The sequence below is a fragment of the Phyllostomus discolor genome, chromosome 2 (genome assembly GCF_004126475.2).
Source record: "Phyllostomus discolor isolate MPI-MPIP mPhyDis1 chromosome 2, mPhyDis1.pri.v3, whole genome shotgun sequence".
Taxonomy (NCBI): domain Eukaryota; kingdom Metazoa; phylum Chordata; class Mammalia; order Chiroptera; family Phyllostomidae; genus Phyllostomus; species Phyllostomus discolor.
In genome coordinates, this window is record NC_040904.2 from 35,354,679 (window position 1) to 35,377,852 (window position 23,174).

Below are 23,174 nucleotides of genomic sequence, written 5' to 3' on the forward strand. Positions count from 1 at the left end.
TTGCAAGACTTATTATTTATTAGTTTATGTGACAGTCACAAAGGAGAGGCAGGTCTTTAGGTAAAAAGAAGGAAGGGAAGTGTTGATATATGCTAGTCTTGTGATTTGTATTACAAATCACAAGCTGTGTTGAATCAATATTTTTCAGTAGACTTGCTAAATATTATTCACAAATCACACATGAGGAAAGCAAATCTTTTGAAAACAACCAGTAAAATGGTAATTGAGTCTAGATTTTATGATATCAGGATGATGCCCACTACTTCCCACTGCAATCTCAACCTGTAAGGGAACCCCTCCACATTTTAAATATGCTGTGATTTTTATATAATTTTCTAGATGAAATGAAATGACAGCCAGAATTTTTAGAAGATAGAAAAATTACTGTGATCTCATAGGTTTGCTGGAATTTAGTTCCTTTATCTGGAAAATGGTAGTAAGAAAAACCTCAAGACATTTTTAGAAGGATTAACTGTGATAGCATATGAAATGCCAAATTCATACCTGCTACATGGTAGGTGTTCAATAAATGCTTGCTTTTGTTCTGTCTTGAGAAGTATTTCTTAACTTGGTCAACTTTGTACTGCAGACAGGTATTGTGGCTATTCTCTGAGGTATGGTATAATGAACATAATCTCTGTCGTTCCACAGAAATTGGCATGTTCATATTCTTTTTAAAATTAAAAGGAAATGTTGGGAGTGTTTAATATAGTTTTCAGTGGAAGAATGTTTTATAGGTAGATATATTTGCATCAGGGTAAAATAGCAAGAGACATATAAAGGTACTAATGACCTGTACAGTATTGTAACACGACTACTTCTCAAAGAGCAAAGTGGCTAGTTTGCAAAAAGTCCAAGCAGATATCTTTAAGATGCTAATGCCATGATCTCCCTTGTTTTCTCCACACTCACAGGCTCATCCAAACATGAATTCATGTGTCTTTAGATTGTTCTTATTTCATTCAATTGGAAGGAACAATCAGTAATCCATTGATTGCAGAAGGCTAGAACTAGGAAGAAACAGGGATTTTCTAAATCAAGCCCCTCCTTCATGAGTAAAATGAGTATGGGTAATGTAAAGTCTTTCTGAAATGAATGGCAATGTAATAAAAACAGTCATCTACACGTTTTCCCAAACCAAGATACTGTGAAGTAACTGGGTTATATATCTGCAGGTAAAATCGCATCTTTCTCTTTTGTGTTTTCTATCATTATCTCTCTACAAGCAGTACCAAGACTTAATAACATACATTGGTTCATATCAAGAATACGGTACCAAAAATGTTTTCTTTCATTATCAATGTTGTGGTTTTGTTTAAGTTCATCTAAGAGTGTGAGAATTATTTTGTTTTACATAATGCAACTGGATTTAATGGCCAAATTTTATTTATATTTTTGCTCATCTATTTTTTAATTTTCCCTAAGTGTTATTGATGTATACCTGACAAATGAAAATTGAATATATTTGAGGTGTCAAATACAATGGGTTGATACATGTATATATTATGAAATGATTATCATAATTAATTAACACATCTATCACATTACATATATCACAGTTGCTTTTTTTTTTTTTTTTTTGGTGTGGTAAGAACATGAAATTTACCCTCAGCAAATTTCAAGTACATAATACAGTACTATACATTAGATTCCCAGAACTTACTCATTTTATAACAAAGTTGAACTTACTCATTTTATAACAAAGTTCGCATTCTTTGACCAACATCTCCCATTTTCCTCACTCCTCAGGCCCAGGCAACCACCATTGTACTCCTTGTTTCTGAGTTAGCTTTTTTCAGATTCCACATATATGTGAGAAGACAGTATTTGTCTTTCTGTGGCAGGCTTATTTCACTTGTGTAATGTCCTCTAGATTCATTAATTTTGTCACAAATGGCAGGATTTCCTACTTTTGATGGATGAATAGTATTCCACTGTATGTGCATCTTATGTTTTCTTTATCTATTCACCCATCAGTGGATGCTTAGGTTGCTCCCACACCTTGGTTACTGTGAATAATGTTGAACACAGGAATGCAGATGTCTTTTCAAAGTACTGACTTCTTTTCTTTAGATACATATCCAGTAGTGGAAGGGCTGCATGATATGGTAGTTCTATTTTTAAATTTTTGAGGAACCTCAATACTATTTTCCATAAAGGCTAAACTTATTACCATTTCCACCAATGGTGCGACAAACATTTCCTTTACTCCCTGAGCAACATTTATTATTGCTTCTCTCTTTGACATTAGCAATCTTAATATGTATGAGTTGAAATCTTATTATTTTGATATATATTTCCCTGATGATTAATAATGTTGGACCTATTCATATATCTGTTGACCACATGTATGTCTTCTTTGACAAAATATCTATTCATCTTACTGTTAATAATTCCTACTTTAATTCCATTGTGGTTAGAGAAAAAGTTCCATCAAATTTCTCATTTCTGAAATTTTATTGAGCCTTATTTTTATTTCTGGTAATACTCTTTTCCTTTAGGTCCACATTGTCTGATATTAACACAGGTGAACCTGACATAAAAACAGGTTTAAATGTTCATTGTAAGTTATATCATTTTTATTCCCTTTACTTTAAACCTATGTCTTTTTCTAGATAGCATATAGTTAAATCTTATGATTTAATCTAGATTGGCAATCACTGTCTTTTAAATGGAATGTTAAATCAATGTATATTTAATACAATTATTCATATAGTTTGGTTCAACTCTACTATCTTATTATCTTCCAATATTCCACTCATTATTGTTTCTTCATTACTCCTGTCCCACTTATCTTCAGCTACTTAAATATTTTTAGTATATAATTTTCGGTCCATTATTGACTTTCTAGCTGTACTTTTACATTATTTTAGTTACTCTAATGATTACAATATACATTCTTAATTTAACAGACTACTTAGAGTTAATATTGTACTATTTCATGTAAATACCTTAGTAATAAAATTCCATTTGTGCTTCCTCTTACAGGCCTTTGTGGTATTGTAGTCAAATATTTCCCATTGAAATAATGTAATCTTATTATTTATTATTTTTACTTAGATGATATGACAAAATGTTCTTCTTTAAATAAATTTTAAGAAAAATAGTATTTCGTATTTATTTATTTATTTGCCACTTTTGTGGATCCAAATTTCAATTTATTGTCATTTACTTCAGCTTGAAATATCTTTATTATTTCTCAGAGTGTAGCTCTGCTAAAGATTAGCTCTAAAACTTCTATTTTTATATAAGGATATATTTATTTTACTCTCATTTTTTAAGAATTTTTTTGCCAAATAATAGAATTCTGGTTTGACATCATTTATTTGACATCTTCCATCACTTTAAAGTTGTTCATCGTATTTTGGTCTTCATTATTTCTGATTAAAAGTCACATGTTATTTGTATCATTGTTCTTTTTATGTAATGTGTTGTTTTCCCTTGGCTGTCTTTAATGTATTCTTTCCATCTTGGGTTTTTAAGCATTTCATTATGATGTCCCTAGATATGGTTCTCTTTGTATTTATCCCAGTTGGAGATAACTGGATCTTCCTTTTTTTTTAACCAAATTTGGGGAATTTTCAGTAACTATTTTTATGCACTATTCACTTTCATTTCATTTTGAGATTTCAATTACATGTATGCTAGATTGCTTGTTACATTCCCAAGGACAGGGCACTGAGGCAATAGTTAATTTTTGAAAATCTCTCTTTACTCTCTGTTCTTCATATTGGGTAGTTTCTATTGATTTGTGTGAAGGGTCAGTAAGCTTACCATTAGCAGTGTATAATTTGATGTTAAGGTCAATCAGTACAATTTTTTATTTCACATATTTTCTCAATCTATGCAAAAACTCTGTTTGTTTTTTTCTATAGTTTTTATTTTTCTGCTAGAGTTTCATCATCTTTTCACTTATTATAACTATTTTTACCTCAAAGTCTTTGAGGTAATTTTTCAAAGCTTTTAAAAAACCCTCTACTAATTCCAACAGCTGGGTATTCTTAGGTCAATTTCACTGGACTATTTGTTTTCTTATGTATGAGTTTCATTTTCCTTCTCCTTTGCATGTGTAGCAATTTTTAAATTTATGCTGGACATTTTGGATTGAATTTTGTAGGAAATTGGGTTATGCAATTGTCCCAGAAAACTTGTTGAAATTTTTTTTCTACTTGTCAATTTAAATGATGAAAAATCTTGTTCTTGTCATGCTTGGTTTCAGTGTATGATAGGGCAAGTCTATTTGGGCTTTGATCTTAATCCTAATGTATAGTCCTTTTCAAGAAAGCACAGCCCTCTTCCTCGGGTCTCAACTGCATGTCTGAGGCACTCAGTGAGGCCTCTTTGCACTATTACACCAACATCTTCTATCACTGCAGCTTCTGTAGTATTTCCAGTTAGCACCTAGACCTTTAGTAGGAAACCTCTGCTATGTGAAGTCTGACTACTCACATTGATAAAGGATCTGCAGTAAAGCCTCATGTGGACTTCTACCCACTACTTCCTCACACAGCTACCTCTGTTTTGGCCAACTTCCCAAATTACAGCCTTTTTTGGCAGCCTCGAATTCTAATCTCTGCATCCTCAACTCAGTGAGACTGTAGTTTAACGTGACATTTATCTCCCTGAATTAAGGCAGGAAAACAACCAAGCAAAAAGTGAGAAAATTGTGGGGTTGACAATGTATATTTCCTTTCTCTTGAGGACCAAAGTCCTGCTATGATTATTGTCCAATGTCTGAAAACAGGTGTCTTAGATATTTTGTCCAGTTTTATAGTTTTATACAGCAGGAAGACAGGTAATGACTCTTTCATGGCTGGAAGAGTCATTAAAAAAAATCCATGGGTTTGTGTTTAATTTCTTCAAAACATTGTGAGACAGTATATATAAAGTAGATACTATCATTATAGCCCAATTTTGTAAAAAATTAAACTCAGACTGAGTAGGCGAGTCAGAATTTAAACCTTAGCAGTCAGATTCAAGACTCCGTCCTCTGATTCAATATACTACATTGCTTCTGTAGCATGAAATTATGTTTATTTCTTTATGTTTATGTATTATGCTTATTTCTTTATTTCTTTGTTTATCAGACTCTATTTTCATAGTTTTATTAATATTCATTTTTAACTTTGCTTGCTACATTATACTATGTGTAAATACCATATATTTCCTGTTTACAATTGTCTCTCCACTGCCTAGCACAGGCTTTTGGTAGAAAGTCAATAAATATTTGTTGAATGAATGAGTGAATATAGATGCTACCATTATAAAACAATTTTGAAAATAGAATTTTTCCACATATTTGTTATTTCCACTTCATTTTGCTTGCTACTTTGTGGCATCAAAATTCTGCAACAAAAACAAACCAAAATCTAAAGGTGAGAAATATGCAAAAGAGTGACATGTATTACTAGAATCTTTACAATTATATACATACAAAATATAATTCTGCTCTTGATCAGAGAGCAGTAATTGAAATCAGTCTTAGGAATTTTTGAAACGCCTACTGATAAACAATGATGCTAGTTTGATGAAATGAGCACAGATTTGACATGTTTGATTGATGAACTGAGGCATCATGTTTGATTGAAATAAAAAAAAAGATGTCCACATTAGTCACTTTGAATATGTTATTAGGAAAAAGGAAAAACTATTTTTGTTAATAAGTATTTCTAGAGACTTTGTATCACTTATTATCATATTTTAAATGCCAATACTCAGCTAGTTATTTTCTTAAAGATTTTATTTACTTATTTTTTAAAGAGAAGGGAAGGGAGAGAGAAAGAGAGGGAGAAAAACATCAACGTGTGGTTGCCCCTCAAGTTCCCCTCCATTGGGAGCCCAGCCCACAACCCAGGCATGTACCCTGACTGGGAATCAAACCAGTGACCCTTTCGTTCACAGGTCAGCACTCAATCCACTAAGCCGCACTAGCCAGGGCCTCAGCTGGTTATTTTTAAAAGATACCTTTGTTGAACTTTAAACTGGCAAGTTTTGGTTCTCATAGTCTTCTACATGACAAAACAACATGCACTAATTTTTATCAGAAACCAGACTACATGATGGTTTAAGCTAATTTTTGTGTTAATAAATCTCTGAAATATATGCAGTAGACTTCATATTTACATAAAATTAAAGAAAGGATGCTTCAGCAAATGCAAATAAATGCAAAATGGAATATTTTAATTTTGATCCATGATTAGTATCAATCATCACAATGTGTTAATAATACTAAAGCAAAATTTTACATTTAAAGTATCACCAATTGTTGTAAGCTATTTATAGACTGTACACTGATTAATTAATTTAGAAATATATTTATTGATTGTATTTCAATTCTGTCTTAAATCTGAGATCTCTGAAAATATTTTAACATTAGAATTTTATGCACTTACTTCTGCAATATACAAGCCCAGCAAAAAGATTTATTTTACTTGGTGCATTATTAATTGTATGACTTGACTATTTAACCTCTATTGATTTGCATTTCTTACTTAATGTTCAATTTAGAAACAAGCAAAAATTATTTGACAATAGGAAGAAAGACACAAATGTTAATTCTAGCACACAGGGAATATCACTTTATTATTCACTATTATATGTTCTCCTGTCAGCAACTTTCAAGGTCTTGAAAGAGCAGTCAGTTTTAAAACAAAAGTTTTTAAGTATAAATAGTGAATTTATAGAAGGTAATCCTTGCATCCTCAGGCACTGCAGCATTTAACTCTTTCTTATATTTGGATTTTAGTGAAATCTTTCATCATGTTTATTTCTTATTTTTAGAACCCTGAATAGAATTTTGACCTGGCCACACCAACTGGAGCACTTTTTTTATTATATGTGATTTGAAAATTCATCATGCTATTTTGAATATCCAGAAGATATTTTTCTTAAAGTGTAGGCTATATTGGTAGTAGACCTTTTAATGTGTAGCAAAAGCCATGAGGAAGGCAATGAATAATTACTTTTACCGCATTTCAACACTTTATTGTTTGCATATACCCATAGATTTTCCTAGGCTAGACCTAATTTCAAGTTTGTTTCCCAAGATGCTCACAAGTGACCAAAGTAGCCCAGAAATTCCAATACCTTGACATACTGAAATACACATTACATTTCCAAAATTGGTTCTTTTAAATGGAAATGGAATGTAATTCTTGGACAAATCGTATGTCCTGATACAGGGTTTGGAAACTGGTTGCATAAAATGTTTCCAGAAAATATAGACATCTGAATCTTCTTTAATTGTCAAAGAGAATCTGCCTTAGGTTCTATAATTTATTTAAGCAGGAACATTTCTCTCAAGCGGGTTATCTTGTGAATTGCAAAGTGATTTTGTTGTCTGTTAGTCCTTCATGTCAATCAGTCCTACAAGCTTGAGGTCTCCTTAGGGGTGTGAAGAATCTTGGGTGGAACTTTCACATCCTTGTGGGGATGTAAGTGACTTTTACCATAGTGGCAGGTGTCCTGCTTACATAAAAGGCCATGATATGACTGATAGTTATATTTCCTAGTGGTTCTTAACAGGGTGGGCATTTTTCTTTCATGTTGGTATTAGTGGTGTTGTTTATATCCAAAAGAATACAGGATATGAGGTCAGAAGATGGAAAAGCCAAATGTTCTAGGTAAATTACTCTAAGTCAGGCAGGGAGGGACAGACACATCATGATTCTAAGGAAAAAGTTATTTGAAAGGCATAACAGAATCACTTTATCTCTGCTGTAGATTAAACTGATTATTACCCATGAGAAGAAGAGCAAGGCTTTTAAGAAATAGGCCATAAAAGAGGAATTTTTTTAATAGAAAAAAGACAGGCCTGGGGAATCTAGAAAGTCACAGGATAATGTAACAATACAGAATTCTGAAGAGTGATAGAAATATGAAAAATAAATTTTGAAGGACATAGATAAAAAGTGTCTCACACCTTTAGACAGCTCTCACACTTGCATAGTGTCCTTTGAGTAGCTATGCTGTGACCCAAAATAAATGACAGACTTTCAGTCTTTGCTCATGCCTCACAGTCGGAATTCCCTTCCAGCATTCTCTGTATCTTGTGCACTTTGGAAATCCTCTCATTCTTCAATGTCACCTCCCTTACTTACCTTATTTGCTCCCTCCTTTCTTCCTTTAGTAATTTGCTACTACAGTTATTTGCATTTTTATTTTGCCCTACATTATGAAATAGTTGTTTATGTCTATTTCGTTCATTAGGCTTTGATGCTCCTTGTCGTATCTAGAATTGTCTGGTTTAACATAAATCAAGGAATGAAGAAATGTGTTTTTGTTTTCTCTTAAATTTAAGTGGAATGGAAATTGATAATACAGGTGCACATAATACCCTCTGCTTGCATAGATAATACTTACTTGTGGTTATTAGTATTTCATTTTACCTGTGTGCATGATTCAAGGCAAGGTCAGGTTTCCTCATCCGTAGATAGCAAATAACAAGCTTTGTCTCAATAAAACTTGCCACACTTGCTATATCTTCGGCAGGTGCTTCAAATCGTTTTCCAAGAGCTGCCCCTTTGCTGCAGAGCTTAAAAAAATACAATACTTTAAATATCCTAATAGTCTTGGGATATAATTTATCCTTTAAATAATCAAAACATATATATATGTTCATATATTTTAACCAAACTATAAGTATTAATATTTTGATTATAAATTAAGTAAAATGTTTCTGTTCACTATTATGTGACCATAAAAAACATTTTACTGTAAAATGCTTCCTGTAAAATATTTTAGAAGTATGATATATTTTAAATAAGTGCCATTTGCTAGGAATGTCTGTTTTAAAAATAAAGCACACAATAAGCAAAGATATTAACAGAAAACCAGGTATAAATCATATTAAATACCAGTGCTTTTATGAAAACCCAGCTGAGCAATGATATAGCACACTATCAAGTTTGATTTAATATAATAAGAGGTATCGGAAGTAAACTCCTAGGAGCCATTAAAATGATCGGTGATTAATTTGAGTCTGAATCATATTCTTTAGAATGTTACTGAAAGAAAAGAAGTAAAAATTTATTAGAATTTATTGGCAGAGACCACAATATCTGAAAACATGGCAAGAATGTGGAATTTTTAATAAAAATTCCAGGAAGTCAATGGTTTCTGGGCACTATGGATAAACTGTAGGGAAAAAATAGTATTTTTTTGAGAACCCTAAACATTAAGAAGTGTCAATAATATGACAAGGAAGACCAGCACCGTTGCTTCCCCACAGACTTTCCTACTGTTCCTTGTTCCTTGGAATCAAGGCTGCTGGGGAAGGGGAAGCCCCACTTTCTGTTTAGCGACCTTGTTTAGGGTATCTGTATCTTTGCTGTTTTCTCTCTCCATTTATGTATATACTTGGGGAAATTTTCTCACCAGGGATAGTAATATTTGAAGTTAATACCTATCCATCTATACCTTAATATAAAATTTCTTATGTCCTAAATACCATTGGCTTACTATTTACATTAAGATTATTGGCAATTATTTAAGTGCAATTTGGTCGAGAATTAGCTATGTTCTGTTCTAAAATGTATTCTTCTTCTTACTTTTATTAAAAAAAAACTATAAGCTAAACAGAGAATCTAGACTCTAGATGTTTAACATCCCTACTTTGAATGGGTCATTACCTAATTATATTATCTTTTGCTGATATCTTGTCAATTCTGAGAACCCACACTATCTTTGAAACTCTTTTCCAATTTGATAGGTGAAAAGTGTTACTTCATTCCTGTGGTCAATAAATATTTATTGCGTGTTTACCACTAACTACCAGACAAAAATTACTGACTTTAATTTAATGTGTATTAGATAAAACTTTTCATAAATTTCAGCTATTTTGCTCTGTGTATATTCCTTTCTATTTCTTGTTTTGTCTATTATGTTAATCTTTTTATTAGTAACAAGAGCTCTTTAGATATATGACCTGTTTTCTGTCTTTCTTTAACAACTACATACATGTGATCAAATGTAAGAATACCTCTCAAATTTTAAAAGATTCAACTGTTATTCATATTCTGATAAGGACCTTCAGAGTACATATTATAAAACACTTTTTTTCAATTTTTTTGAAAAACAAAACAGCAAACACTATTAAGGGAAGATAAAACATAAAGACCTCAGTCAATGCTAACTTTGGCTGCTTCATAAAAAAAATAAAATAAAATTGGATATGAAAGAGACAAACATTTAACACTGATTCAGTAATTACTCCAAATTCCTACCTTACCATTGTCAATGTGGTTGTAAACAGACCTTAAATTATAATTTAAGAAAATATTGTAGTTTGAACATGGATGCTTGAGATAGCATCTCTGCTCTTCTACCAATTTAATCCCACAGGATCCAGAAATACCTAAACAGAGAGTTTAAAAAAACGTTTTTTTTTTTTTGGTGCTTGCTTTGGCAGCACATATATTAAAACTGGAACAATACAGAGATCAGCCTGGCTCCTGTGCAAAAATGACACACAAATTTGTGACACATTCCATATTTTTAAAATTTTTTCTTGGATGGCATAGCTCTTTCTAAACCCAAATCAGTAGGAAACAAATAAGTAGAAATTGTGTAAGTTTTGTTTGTTATTATGTCACAGTATTAAATTCCAGACCTTCTTAATTAATTTTATCTCCTAAATAAAATCAAGATTATTTTTTTCATGTCTTAAACACTCAAACCTCCTGAACTCTGCATGTAAAATTTTATAGAAAGAAATGAACAAATAAAAGAAGGAGCTGCACATTGTACATATTCCTTGCCCCTTCCTGTCTGTGTTCCTCTTTAATGTGGAGGAGAAGACAGGTTTCCTTTCCCAGGCACACTTACTGTGGGATGAATGTGGGCCACTTAGGGAGCAGTCAAGGGTTCACTTCCATGAGGACACTGAGACCCTACATAGCAAGAGGAAGCCAACCTTCAGGTTTGATTATATTAAAGGCTATGTCTATGAACACTGAACAAAGTGAAGGATAAATGCCTTATTCTGTAATGTCTGCAATATTTTCTACTTCTATGAGATTCAAGGCCAGAAAAGAAATAAAAATAATCAATCTTAACATACTAAAGTGAGGACTTCATGAAACCAAACTGTAAGACAGTGTTGAAAGACAAAGATAATTTTTCAATTCACGTTAAAATGGAAAAGAGGCAGTCTGCTGGGTAGACTTTATATGTATTAGTAGTAATCTTGTTTTATCAATCAAGTATTATAAGACAGAGAAGTTTCTTGATTTTATCAAATATTACTTTATTTGTTTTTGCCAAAGGGTACATCTTTGAACAAACTTTGCTGTAAGGAAAATCTTTATAGAATATGTTGAACTTAAAGGTAATTGTAGACAAAATACTGACAAAAGGATTGTAAAAACAGTGCAGATATTTCACTAAATTTTAAAATTTCTCTGCAGACATTTTTAAAGACTAAGTTAATTCTCCAGAAGATGAAGGATTTTAATGTGGTATAAATGTGTTTGATTGTCGAACAATGATTTTGTTCAAGTTGTATTTGTCTAAAACTACATACCAAGTCTTTGATGAAATAAGTTGTGGAGATAAAGACATAGAAACTTTTAAACTACATACGTGATACAGTATATCAGTGAGAAGAATTTGAATTAGGAAAGATAATATTAGGTGTTCATTTTTTTATTTCAAAATGAAGCCTAAAATATTTTTGAAGGATTCATGGACAAATTAAAAGCATTACGTTAAAGGGAAAATGCAGTGAAGCCTTTATAGGTGCAGTTGTTTTGAGGAGAAACTAGATAGTAAATGGAATTTCAATAGTATATTTAGTAGAATTGCCAATTTGATAATTTTTCTCTAAAAACAAAAGCTTTCAGATTAATTTATGATTTCTGCCATCATGCTTTCTAATTCACTAGTCTTTTGTTTTTTCTGCTGACTTTGGTATTATATTTTTTCTTTTGCCTCATTCTTTTTTTAGGGTTATTTTTTTTCTGTAGATCTTCAACTAATATCTTTAGTTGAATACTTAACTCATTTCTTTTAGTTTTTCTTATAAGTTTATTGTATGCTTCTCTGTTTTACTGAAGAAAATATTCATAGGTTTTATTTCCATCTCTTTTGCCAAAACTATTTAAGAAGATATGGGCTTAGTATTTATTCTTTAAAACTTTACTACCTGTTTTTATTAGTTGCTTGTAAGACTAGACATTTTTTGAATATTTACTAGTCAATAATATTTCATCACTTATGGATTGTTTGCTGTTTATTAATTTCCATTTCCCAAATGTTAAAGGAATTAACATTTTATACATATGTATAAAAGGAGAGGCATTAGTAGTGAAATTAGTGGATGAAATAGCACTGAAAACCCCAGAAATGAGTCTTCGAATAAAATTGGATACTGCTGCATTCTAGTTGCAAAAAGCCTGTGTCTCTGTGTCTATGGGCATGCCATAGATACAGGTAATACTTTAATTTTTTATTATCTGTTCTTCCTTGGAACTTTTTTTTTGCTTTGTTTTTTGGGTTTTCTTTTTTGAAATTTAATCTGGTGTTTGGCAGATCTTTGCAGTTCTCTTACTTTTATGCGGCTTAATGTATATGGTAGGATGAGAATTAGGCACAACAGCTAACCACCATTCTTACTTGTAAATGTTTTAATGTGATGTTTTAAATTTCTTTTTAGATACCAGATTCCATGTTCAGATGGAAAAGGTCTCATAAGTAGTAGTTTTCAATTATAATAAATATCTTTTTATATTCTCTTAACAGAATGGAAAGAAGCTCTATACTGTAGAATAACTCCCATTGGTTTTTAGTTTTCTCTCATCTTCTTGCATGAAAGAGGAATGAATCAGAGACCTCACTACTTGTAACTTTCTACATGGTGCCACATAGATCGACTAAAGTGTCTCCATGGGAGAGACAGAGTATGTGAAGCTAAGAGATGCAGAGAATTATGTTCACACATCAGTGGACTTAAAAGTACCATCAGGATTTCAGAAGCAATGCTTTTCAGCCAAGTAGACTATGATGTGACCTCCATTAAATTTATGGGAATTGAAGAAATGAGGTTACTCCCTGGGTGACAAGCTGTTGAATGACAGTAAAAAGTAATTAATCACTTCCACTCCTATTTGTTAAAATGGTTGTGCTTCAGTCTCCCCCCGCCCCTTCCCCAAGAAGCCTTCAAACAGAGGTGTGGCCACAGTGGGTTCATTCCTGTGTTTCACCTTGATATGACCATCCAGTAATTTTCTTATTTTCTGAAGCATGTAGATGATACACATTAACCTTCAGTTTTTTTCCAGGATACCCCTAAACTCCAGCTATCTGATGTGCAAAGCAGATTAGATATGTGGCAGGAGTGAAATGAATTAATAGAATAAATCTTTCTTCTTGTCCCTGAATATCAGGTCATAAAGGTAGTGATTTTAAAATAAAGATAATGTTAATCACACGTTTATTTTAAGGTAGTTATTCATATTATAAAGTAACTATGTTATCCCATACAAACTTAGTTCGTATACTATAACAGCTAGCTTTCACTGAGTGTTGATATGTGTTTGGCATTGTGCTAAGCCCTTTAAGTATAGTATCCCATTAGATATCATCCTTTAGATGGTATCTTCTTAAATATCATTACTTCCTATTCAAAGATGTGGAAATTGGTTTAAGAGAGGCTAGTAACTTGTCAGATAATAATTTCTAGAGCTAAGATTCAAAACCGGATCTGGGTCTCATCCCTGCCTAGACTTGATGTTCTTCAGATAGTGTGCTCCTCAGCGGGCCATTAGTGTTCGTCACTGTCAAATCCTAGAAGGATCAATGTGAGTCAAAACAGCTATTGCCAACAGCTTCTTGCTTTCTTATTTATGACCACTCTATTCACATTCGTATACTGATTGGTCTATAGCTATATATCTATATCTAGATTTATATCTATATCTATATATCTAATAATAATAACTTTTTATATCTCACTGGACTATCATTAAGAAAATAGTAAGATAGATAGCATAGGCAGGAAGAAAGAGAGATAGGAAGCATTTATTGAGCAATGAGGTGAGGAACTTTTACATACACGAATCATTTAATTTCTGCATTCACCCACTTTATACACAGAGAGTTGACTAATTCAAGAAGCGGAGGAGGCTAGAACATGTAGAAATGGAGAGAATGGCTAAATAGTGCCTCTGAATGAGAAAAAGAACATGTGGTGGAGGTGCTAGAGTGGGGAAGGGAGCATAGTTCTTGTCAGAACACAGGTGTGCTTGTCCGGTGCCCAGTGATGAAGGCCTCGGCTGGGTGCACTGAGCAGCCTGGTGGGTGATGACCATCAGCCAGAACCACCATTTCCTTAGGCTGGGGAGTTTCTGGTCCACTCACTCCCTCATCTGCTTGGCTGATCATCAAGAAAATTAAAATGAATGTTTTGAGGGTTTTTGATAATAATTGGGATTTCGTGGGATCTTTTGTCTTAATATATAAACTGCAGATTTATTTTCCAATTAATAGTCATGTTATTTAAATCTTTTTCAGAGCTCAGATTTGTTTAGGTAGGAAAAGCTGGCTGTTTGGGAGGGTATGTTTTCTTTGGAAATGTTTGGGAAAGCATATCAAAACAAGTCAGATATCAAAAAATTAAATGCTTTTAACAGGACATATTTTTCAAGAACTTAAGAATTAAGGGCAATAAAACACCAGTAATCCACAACCCATTGCCCTGTGATACATCACTTGATTTTACTCCCATTCACTTGATTTCTCTTTCAGTTATTGTGGGTATTGATAGCAGCATTAATTATTTTGTAGCAAACTCCTATGGAGTAGTACATAAGTCAGCGATTGCTATGAAGTCACAGCAAAACAGACTACTCCCAAACTCTCTGGCACACACCGATGTGCAATTATTTCTTACCCATGTGCAATTATTTCTTACCCACGTAACTGCAGGTTGTCTAAGTTTGGCCAATCTAGGTTACGTTTGGCTAGGCTTGGGTCTAAGGGTCTAAGATGATAATTAACTCTAGTTTAACTAAGACTTGTAACAGCAGCTATCTGAGACATTTTTTTTCTCATAGAAAAGGCAGTAGCCTTGTTTACTTCAGATCCACTAACATTCCCATTGTGCAAAGCAAGTCACAAGGCCAAGCCCAAGTCAAGGGCTGAGAGAGTGGCCAGGGTGAGGAGGTAAGTAATAAATACTAGGACTTGATGAGGGTGTGGAGTAAAGAATTGAGACCAATAACTTAATGTGCTTCAAGCAGAGAAACAGACCTATTTTTCTAAGAATTTCTTTTCCAAATTCCTCCACCCACAGTGGTGTGAAGGTGGACAGTGTGGGTTACGACACGAGATAAAACTCTGGATCTCTACTGTTATTGTCCTTTCAGTACCACCGGTTCCTTCAGGACGGAAACAGTTCTGAAACTGTATGTTCTACAGCATGTTGAGGTGTTATATCAAAAAATTTCTCAGAGCAAATAAGCCTGTGATACGCTTGACTGTAGGGCTACTAAAACTATGCGACATACTAATGCATATTGCAGATATCATAGGAGATCATCTGGCACACAGACTTGTTTGACCACAGAATCTTGTTTGTGCAACCAATTCTTTTTTTAAAGAACACCTTGAGGGCTGAGTGTTTTGTGTAATCCATTTTGGGAAATGCTGTCCTAAGGCAAATTCCATCTTTCTTACCTCTTAGTTATAACTGTATTATAATACAATTATAATTGAATTATAATATAATAATACAATTGTATTATTGATATGAGCTGGTTCAATTTATAGGTTACCTGTGTTACTTTTGAATCAGTCAAATCCAGGCATGTCTCACTGTTTTTTAAAATGCCTCTTTTAAATATTTCAGAGATGTTTAATGTGCATATTTAAAGCGAACAGGAATTTAATGCTTGCAGATGCCAAGAAATTTCTATTTCTAGTCCCAGAAAGAATGTAGTTCTGGGGTCATTTAATCCACAGTTTCATCAGGAATAAAATTCTGGTTAGCCAAAAAAAATTTTTAATTAGCAATGCCAATGGATATTTATCTTCTTGAAATGCATGTTTAAATTAACACCTTGATGTTATGCTACAGAGAATAACACCTTTTTAAAAAGAAACACCCATGAGGCTGGGACAGTTTTAGCTTGGTAGAAAATAGTTTTTATACCTAAAATTTTTATGGAATGTTATAAATCTGAAAAAAACACATCATTTTAAACAGCTGAGATTTTATAGCCACCCAGGATAATAAAAAGTCTGAAGAATATATTATATGATGTAGATGAGAGGAATATATTAGTCAATATTGTGACTTTTTAAGAGTTTGCTGTTAAAAATAGGATAAGGGAAAATTATTCACTAATCTTTCAGGAAAATGTCAGTATGTTTTTGCATAATTATTATCAGTGTATTCTAAGGTTCAAAGAAAGACCATGTGGGGTTGACGGTCCTGGCAGCCACAAGCCCAGGCCCTCCACCATGGCAGGGCTGTGCACAGTCCTGATTATGAAAGGCAGCAAGCTCTTTGGAATCTTTAAAAGGAATTTCTGAAGAGCAGCTGAAGACTTAATTCTGTATTGCTAAAAATGTTGAAATGGGGATTCGGAATTGATATAACACTCCTATACATTATCTTATTTTCTCCTCACTAAAGCTCTAAGACGCAGGTCAGGTGGGCGCTGACTCCCATTTTGTGGGTAATAAAACTGGGATTTGAACAGAATTAGTGACCTGTCCAAGGTCACACCGTTCATAAACTGCAGAGCAGGAAATGAAAAATATTTCTTCTGATTTCAAGTTTGGTGCTTTCCCCACATCTTTGAACACTTCTTCTGAAATGTTTTGTTCACAAGGTTTGTTTTCTGATTCCAACTATGTAGTTGATATTATAAATTAGATTTCATCCTCTCTCATGAGTTTAGTTGAAAAATGGTGGAAGGGGTGGGAGCTCTTTTTTTTTAAAGTATTGTTTTTCAAATTTAAATATTTTAGGAGAAAGAGGTATAAAAGCAATGATAAGAGGATCTGAATTCTGGGAAGGGAATTTAAGGCAATATTTATGGATCTATGCAGACAAAAATAAGTTTTTATAGTACATGCAGGTCATTCCTCCATACAAGAATAAAACTTTAAAGCATAATCATTGAAGTTTCAATGTAAAAGCAGGCATGCTGTTTCTAAGAGCTGGTGCTGAGACATAACAGAAAGAAGTACTTTTGCTAGAAAACTAATCAGGGTTTTAAGGGATGTGAGAACAGGTGATAACTTACTTTGATGGCTCTATGTTCAAGTACACAAGAAGGAAACGATTACTTTCTCTCTTACCAACTAATACTGTCATATCAGAGTCTCCTAAAGGCTCTGTAAAAATGTTTTTCATTTCTGAAAGAAAGGGGAAGATTTCACCCAAATACACACTAAGTTTCTATACTGACCATTGCTTAAGAAATACAGGTTTAACATGAAGACATCACTTCCCATCTCCTGTTTGCCTATATGCTGCTAACAACAGTAGCTCCTAGGAGAAAATGCATCAAAGAAAAAAATATTTCTACTTCAATATTCCAGCTAGTCAGATGTGAGAGGAGAAAAATCAAGAGGAAATGTGATGATGGTCACACCTCCATAGTGGATTATACTATAATGTATCTTAAACTTGATAGTGATATTTCTTATAGTCATAATAGTAATTATTTATTGAACATTTACATGTGCCACGAATTGTGCAAAGCTCTTTACTTATATTACCATATGAGAAAGGTACTAATACCATTTTCACTTCATAGATGATAGGACTTAGGCTTAGGAAGCTTAAATAACTTCCCCAAGGCCACAAAGCTATAGTGAACAACGAGCTTGCATCAGGCTCACACAGCTCAGAGCTCAGAGGGCATGCTTTTAACCGTTGCATTTGTAAATGCTCTGGTAGTTAAACACTGGCTATTACAGCACTAGTTCTAACACTACTTGCTCCCAGACAAGAAACGTACAGATCTTTCTATAGGAACCTACCCCCTATCGGTCATGGCTATTGGTTCACAAATTGACCCCTGTGCACAAAGGGCAAGGAGAGGCTGAAGAAAGACACAGACCACTCTGAGATTTCTTGGACGACCACAGGATGAGTAGATCTCCACAACCACCCTCTAGTATCTTGAAACTTTGAAGGCTTTAAGAGGATTCAGTCACATATTCAGTCCATACAGTTTCAACAACACTTTAATTTCTCAGGGTTGCACCCTCGAAACAGTTCCAACTGTGGGAATAGCGGGTGTAAAGGACAGGGGAGGTGGTGGTGGGCCTCTGATTGCCTGGGTCCAGCTCTGAAGTCAACAGGTGGTCACATCTTCTTGATGACCTCCTTCAGCATGGTCAAGGTAAAATGACAAATGTATTGAGGAAAAAAGAGCTGAACACATCATGTTTTTAGGATAGGGAATTTCTTGGATAAAAACCTACCAATTTGTTAAATATATTTGAAGAGCGAATCAACTAAAAACGTGCATTAATTCTGATGTTAGTTGCTGCCATCTCATATTTACTGTGGACCATACCAAAGTGATCCTGACTATATAAATCATTTCAACATTGAAAATAATATTCAACATAGCACGGATGCCTGATGGCCAGAAAAGAGAAGTGATATCAAGTATCCACTTTAACTCGTCAACTTCCCAGTTGTCAGATTTGCATATTATCTTAGTCACTTTTTACTGCCAAGAAGTGATGTCAGAACAAGCCAGATGAATGACAATTGCTTCTCCCCTAATTATATTGCAGATCTTCCTCTGGCTCCCAGCGAGCCCTGATGCCATGTCACTTTCCATGAACACCCAATGAGCAGCTGCAGACCCTTTCCAGTGTCCAACCTTTCCCACTGTCTTCCACTCTTGTCTTTGGTGATGACAAACAAAAGGAATTTGGTCTGCTCTTAAGTGGAAGAAAGCATTCCCATCATTGTTTTCTGTCCATTATGGTTACACTAATTACAAGGGTAATTAAACTTGGAAAGGGTTTCCGTATATATTCATTTTGTAATTCTTGTCGGCATGTGCTACCTAAAAGTGTCTATTGTTAATGTCACCCTGAAAATGCTTTAGTTTGTTAAGAAATTTCTCTGGGTGCCAAACTTTATCAAGTTACTGTCTGAAATATAATACTGTCAAAAGGCTGACAGCAAGTTGATACAGACAGTTGATATAGTTCAGGTGCCATTCTCTGTTTTTCTTGGGAGCTTGACAAGTCACAAACATATTATATGCAATCTCATTATGACTTGAAATCACTTCTAGGTTTAAGGAGTGCATAGTTGACAATATTATGGTGAACATAAATAAGAAAAACCATGTCCATGATGAGGTTCTCATTTAAAATAAACCCAAACATTTTAAATTAATAAAATAAAACAATCTGCAATCCTCTTCCCAAAAATGAAACTTTCCTTTATAGAGGGTTACAAAAATTTTATTTCTTATTTCCTTACACATTAGGGAAGAAAAAGCAATGATATTATTACATCTTTTCCACATGAATTTCCCCTATCTTCTCTTTATAAGCTTTTAGTTTGCTAACTTTGCCTTTTATTTAATTGTAAATAAAAATGCTTCATTACTTAGTAGTCAGAGTCATCTAAAATAACTGGTGTACACCAATCAGCTAGTTAGTACATATTAGAGCTATTACTCCCAATCAATAACACAAAAATGTAAATTAAAATCACTCATTTTCTTTGTTAACATATTACTAGTTAGTAAAGGAGGCAATTTTCCACCCGGTGCATAAGTAGCAAAACGTTATCAATTTCCTGAACAAAATTGTTCCTGAAATGCTCTTTTACTTGTTCTTAATTTTGAAAATGTGAGATTATTAGTGAGGGCATATGTAAAAGAAAACCAGCCCATGGGGATTAAAGCTATTATAGGGTTGCCAGATTTAGAAAATAAAAATACCTGACACTCAGTTAAAATTGAATTTTACATAATAAATAGTTGTTCAAAATAATTATGTCATGTATTACTTATACTATACCATACCACACTGTAGCATGCCACTCATTATCCTAAAGTATCAACAATGTTTATCAGTGTTGAGTCATGGGATTATTTGCAAATTTAGCTTTCCTCCTTTTGATTACCCACCCAGTGTATGGGGTTGTTTGCGACTTGATTTTCTAAAGCAGAAAGAAGTCTGGAAGGGGACAGAAGTCTTGCATTCTGGCATTGCCGTAAGGTAAGAGATTCCCTAGGCCCAGACCAGGAATCCTTGTACCAGAAGCTGCCAAAGTACCCTTTAGAAAGGAGGAGTCATATGGAAATAGAGTCTTAGAGATCTCTTTCTTTGTTAAAATCATACTTGATGAACAATGGAAGAATCAATTTTAGGCAATTTCTGATCTTGCCAGCCAGTAGACAAATTCTGAATGAAATTCCTGACTTAAGAACGTACAAAATGGTACTTGAGAGAGGATAAAAAGCAAGCATCTTAATGTCCTGCCTTCTAGTTAATCTAGAAGCATAAGTGTGCTTGACATCCAAAAAATTATCGCAGGTCCCAAATTGTGGGGGAGAAGAGACTCATACAAGCTCGGAATAAGATATTTTCTCGGAAAATGTAATGCTGTATCAGGCAGCAGGCCGGTTCTCAGGAGTTCTATTATAAAACTTGAGGAGGAGCCAGAGAGCAACATTCAAACTGCTGTTTCTTAAAGCTATCCTGCATTTCCATGAGTCATTGTTTAATAACAGTCCTTCATCAAATGTCGAATATCGAAATATCGAAATCTTATCCGGGAATTTCTAGTTTAGAAATATGAGAGAGAAAGAGGATGAGAGAGAGAGAAGGAATCTGCAAACACAGTAGCTAACAGATACCTAGCAGTGACCAGGAAAACAACTTTAAAATAGACTTGTATTGTTACTCAAATTAAAAATGCCATCTGACTTGTTTATATTCGATTAACTGCTGGTTCCTCATAGCCAGCCATGCCAGAACTTCCACTACCGCTCTCTTCCTTTGCCAAGTTCCTGATTATGCGTTAAGACTGGAGGGTGTAGGGGATGCTATTTGCCTCCAGCTGATGTGGATTAATAATCGAGACACAGGGACCATTTGGGAGAATAATGAGCTGCTTCCTGGTCTAAATACCAGCTCCAGGCAATGGTTGACCAAACAAATAAAAAAATCATAAAGAGAAAAATGGAGGCATCTGTTGAATCTTGAAAGAGAAAAATTTGAGAGAAATAAAAGCGTGTTTTATCAAGCAGGTAGTAATGTTATAGAACTCATGCCTTGAAAAAGGGTATAGACCAGAAGCCAACATGACATCAAATCGGAAGGTTAAGACTTAAAGAAGTGATGGAGTAAATGAAAATGCCACCAGAAACGGGAAAAAATTAACATCTACCAGAATGAATGGGTTGTAAATTTAAGATCCATGTAAAATAATTGAATGATAGTTGCCTTCGTGTCTTTGGTTAAATTTAAAGGCAATACCGCTAGTACTTACAATTAAGAATGATGTCAGTATTTTGTTTCATATAAATACCATTTATAATGCTAAGTATGTTGTTATTCTAGAATCTTAAGAGTTAATGACTTTCTTGAATTTCATCAAAGGTATTTTGGGCATCTATTAAGAAGAGCATATAACTTTTTCACCTTTAGCCCAGGAATGTGGTGGATTGCATAAGTAGAATAATAGCCTATGGCTGAGCCTGTTCTGCTGAACCTACTCTGTTGACTGTGATTTGCTCTGAAAGGCCTTCTACACACCCTCATATAAGCGTAGGTCTCTATTAGGTGGCCCCATAGCACCTTGTACCAACCAAGCCTGCTCCAACATTTGTAGGGCCTGGAGCAAGGATACAAATGAAGGCTCACATTCCATATGGTTAAATATTTTAAAGCTATATATCAAGTTAACATACCATTAAATAAAATATGTTCCATCCTCCTACCTTGACAAATATATCCTCAAAACCACCTGGAAAACTAGGTTCAAATTAAAACTTTCAGGATGTTCAGAGATCTGTCCTAGAATATCACTTTGGAAAGAAGTGGCCCCCGCTTCTTGTTCTCAGTCTGGCTACTCTTCTTTCCTCTTCCACTGCTGCCTTCATCCAGAACTGTGAACATCTTGTTCTATGTGTGTGGGGACACCCAGATCATGCATTCAAACCCCATTCACTACCTCTCAGCATCGTTTGTGCATCCACCAAGGGACATACATACAAACTCCAGTTTCAGGAGGCTGGATCTAGAAAAGTCTGCTCTGGCCCTAGAAGTGGGTTTGAACCCTTTGGTCAAGGAATTTTGGTATCCTTGCTACCCAGACAGGGGTCTAGTGAGGGTTGTGGGCCAGATGGGCATGCCCAGGATGCCCCCCAGGTGACCACGGTCTCTCTTTGCCTGATGAGAAGGGGCACAGGTGGAGGAGGGCCAGAGTGGGGTTCTCTGAAACCTAGAGCCAAGGGAAAGGGTAAGGGCTCCTAGGTCTAAGGGTAGTAGTGCCGTGGACCATTCGACCATAACACTTATAATGGTTTATCTTTTTTTCTTTATTCATTGCTAGACTTTAAGCCCCCTAAGGGCAGGGACGCACCTGTTCACTTTTGTATTACCAGTGCCTAGCATAGTGCCTAGCATTAATTAGGTATTTATAAATATTTTGGAATATAAAATATCCTAGTCATTTAAAAATGAAACTGTATCTTTCAAGGTATACCTGTGACATTTATAAAACTTATAATGTTTTAGGGCTTAATAAGTACTTCTAATTAAAGTCAAAGTTTTATAGGCTTCAACGCTTTACTACATTGATATAAAACTAGGAACAAATAGCAACATATAAACAAAAGTCATATATATACAAATTGAAAAATCCTTTTAAATGATAATATAAGGAAATATTTTTAAATACAGCAAGATATTTAAAATATCTATATTCTAACATTTCAAATATTTTAAAATATTTTAATATTACATTTACATGTCTGTAATATTCCTAACAACATTCTCTGTAAGCAAAAACCTGGAAACATCAGTACTAATTGGGAAATGGTTAAGATATATCAAATAGATGGGATACTATTAAGCCCATGAAATTATAGTAATAAAGATTAATAATAATATGAAAAACATGAACAATATAATTTTAAGTGAAAAAAGTACAATGCAAAATATATACCATATACTTA

General features: G+C 34.0%; 1 protein-coding gene and 1 non-coding gene across 2 annotated transcripts in view; one reads left to right on the top strand and one right to left on the bottom strand.

Annotated features, from left to right (window-relative positions):
- The window catches only part of SPATA16 (spermatogenesis associated 16), a 184,543-nt gene that overhangs the window by 135,734 nt on the left and 25,635 nt on the right, over positions 1–23,174 (bottom strand). Inside the window, exon 2 of the mRNA XM_028505287.2 lies at positions 8,388–8,533. Within this exon, the coding sequence (XP_028361088.1) occupies positions 8,388–8,533 (146 nt within the window). The remainder of the gene's footprint in view (positions 1–8,387; positions 8,534–23,174) is intronic.
- On the top strand, positions 10,393–10,496 carry LOC114491181. Its single transcript, XR_003683994.1, has one exon. It is a non-coding gene; the product is annotated as a U6 spliceosomal RNA (small nuclear RNA).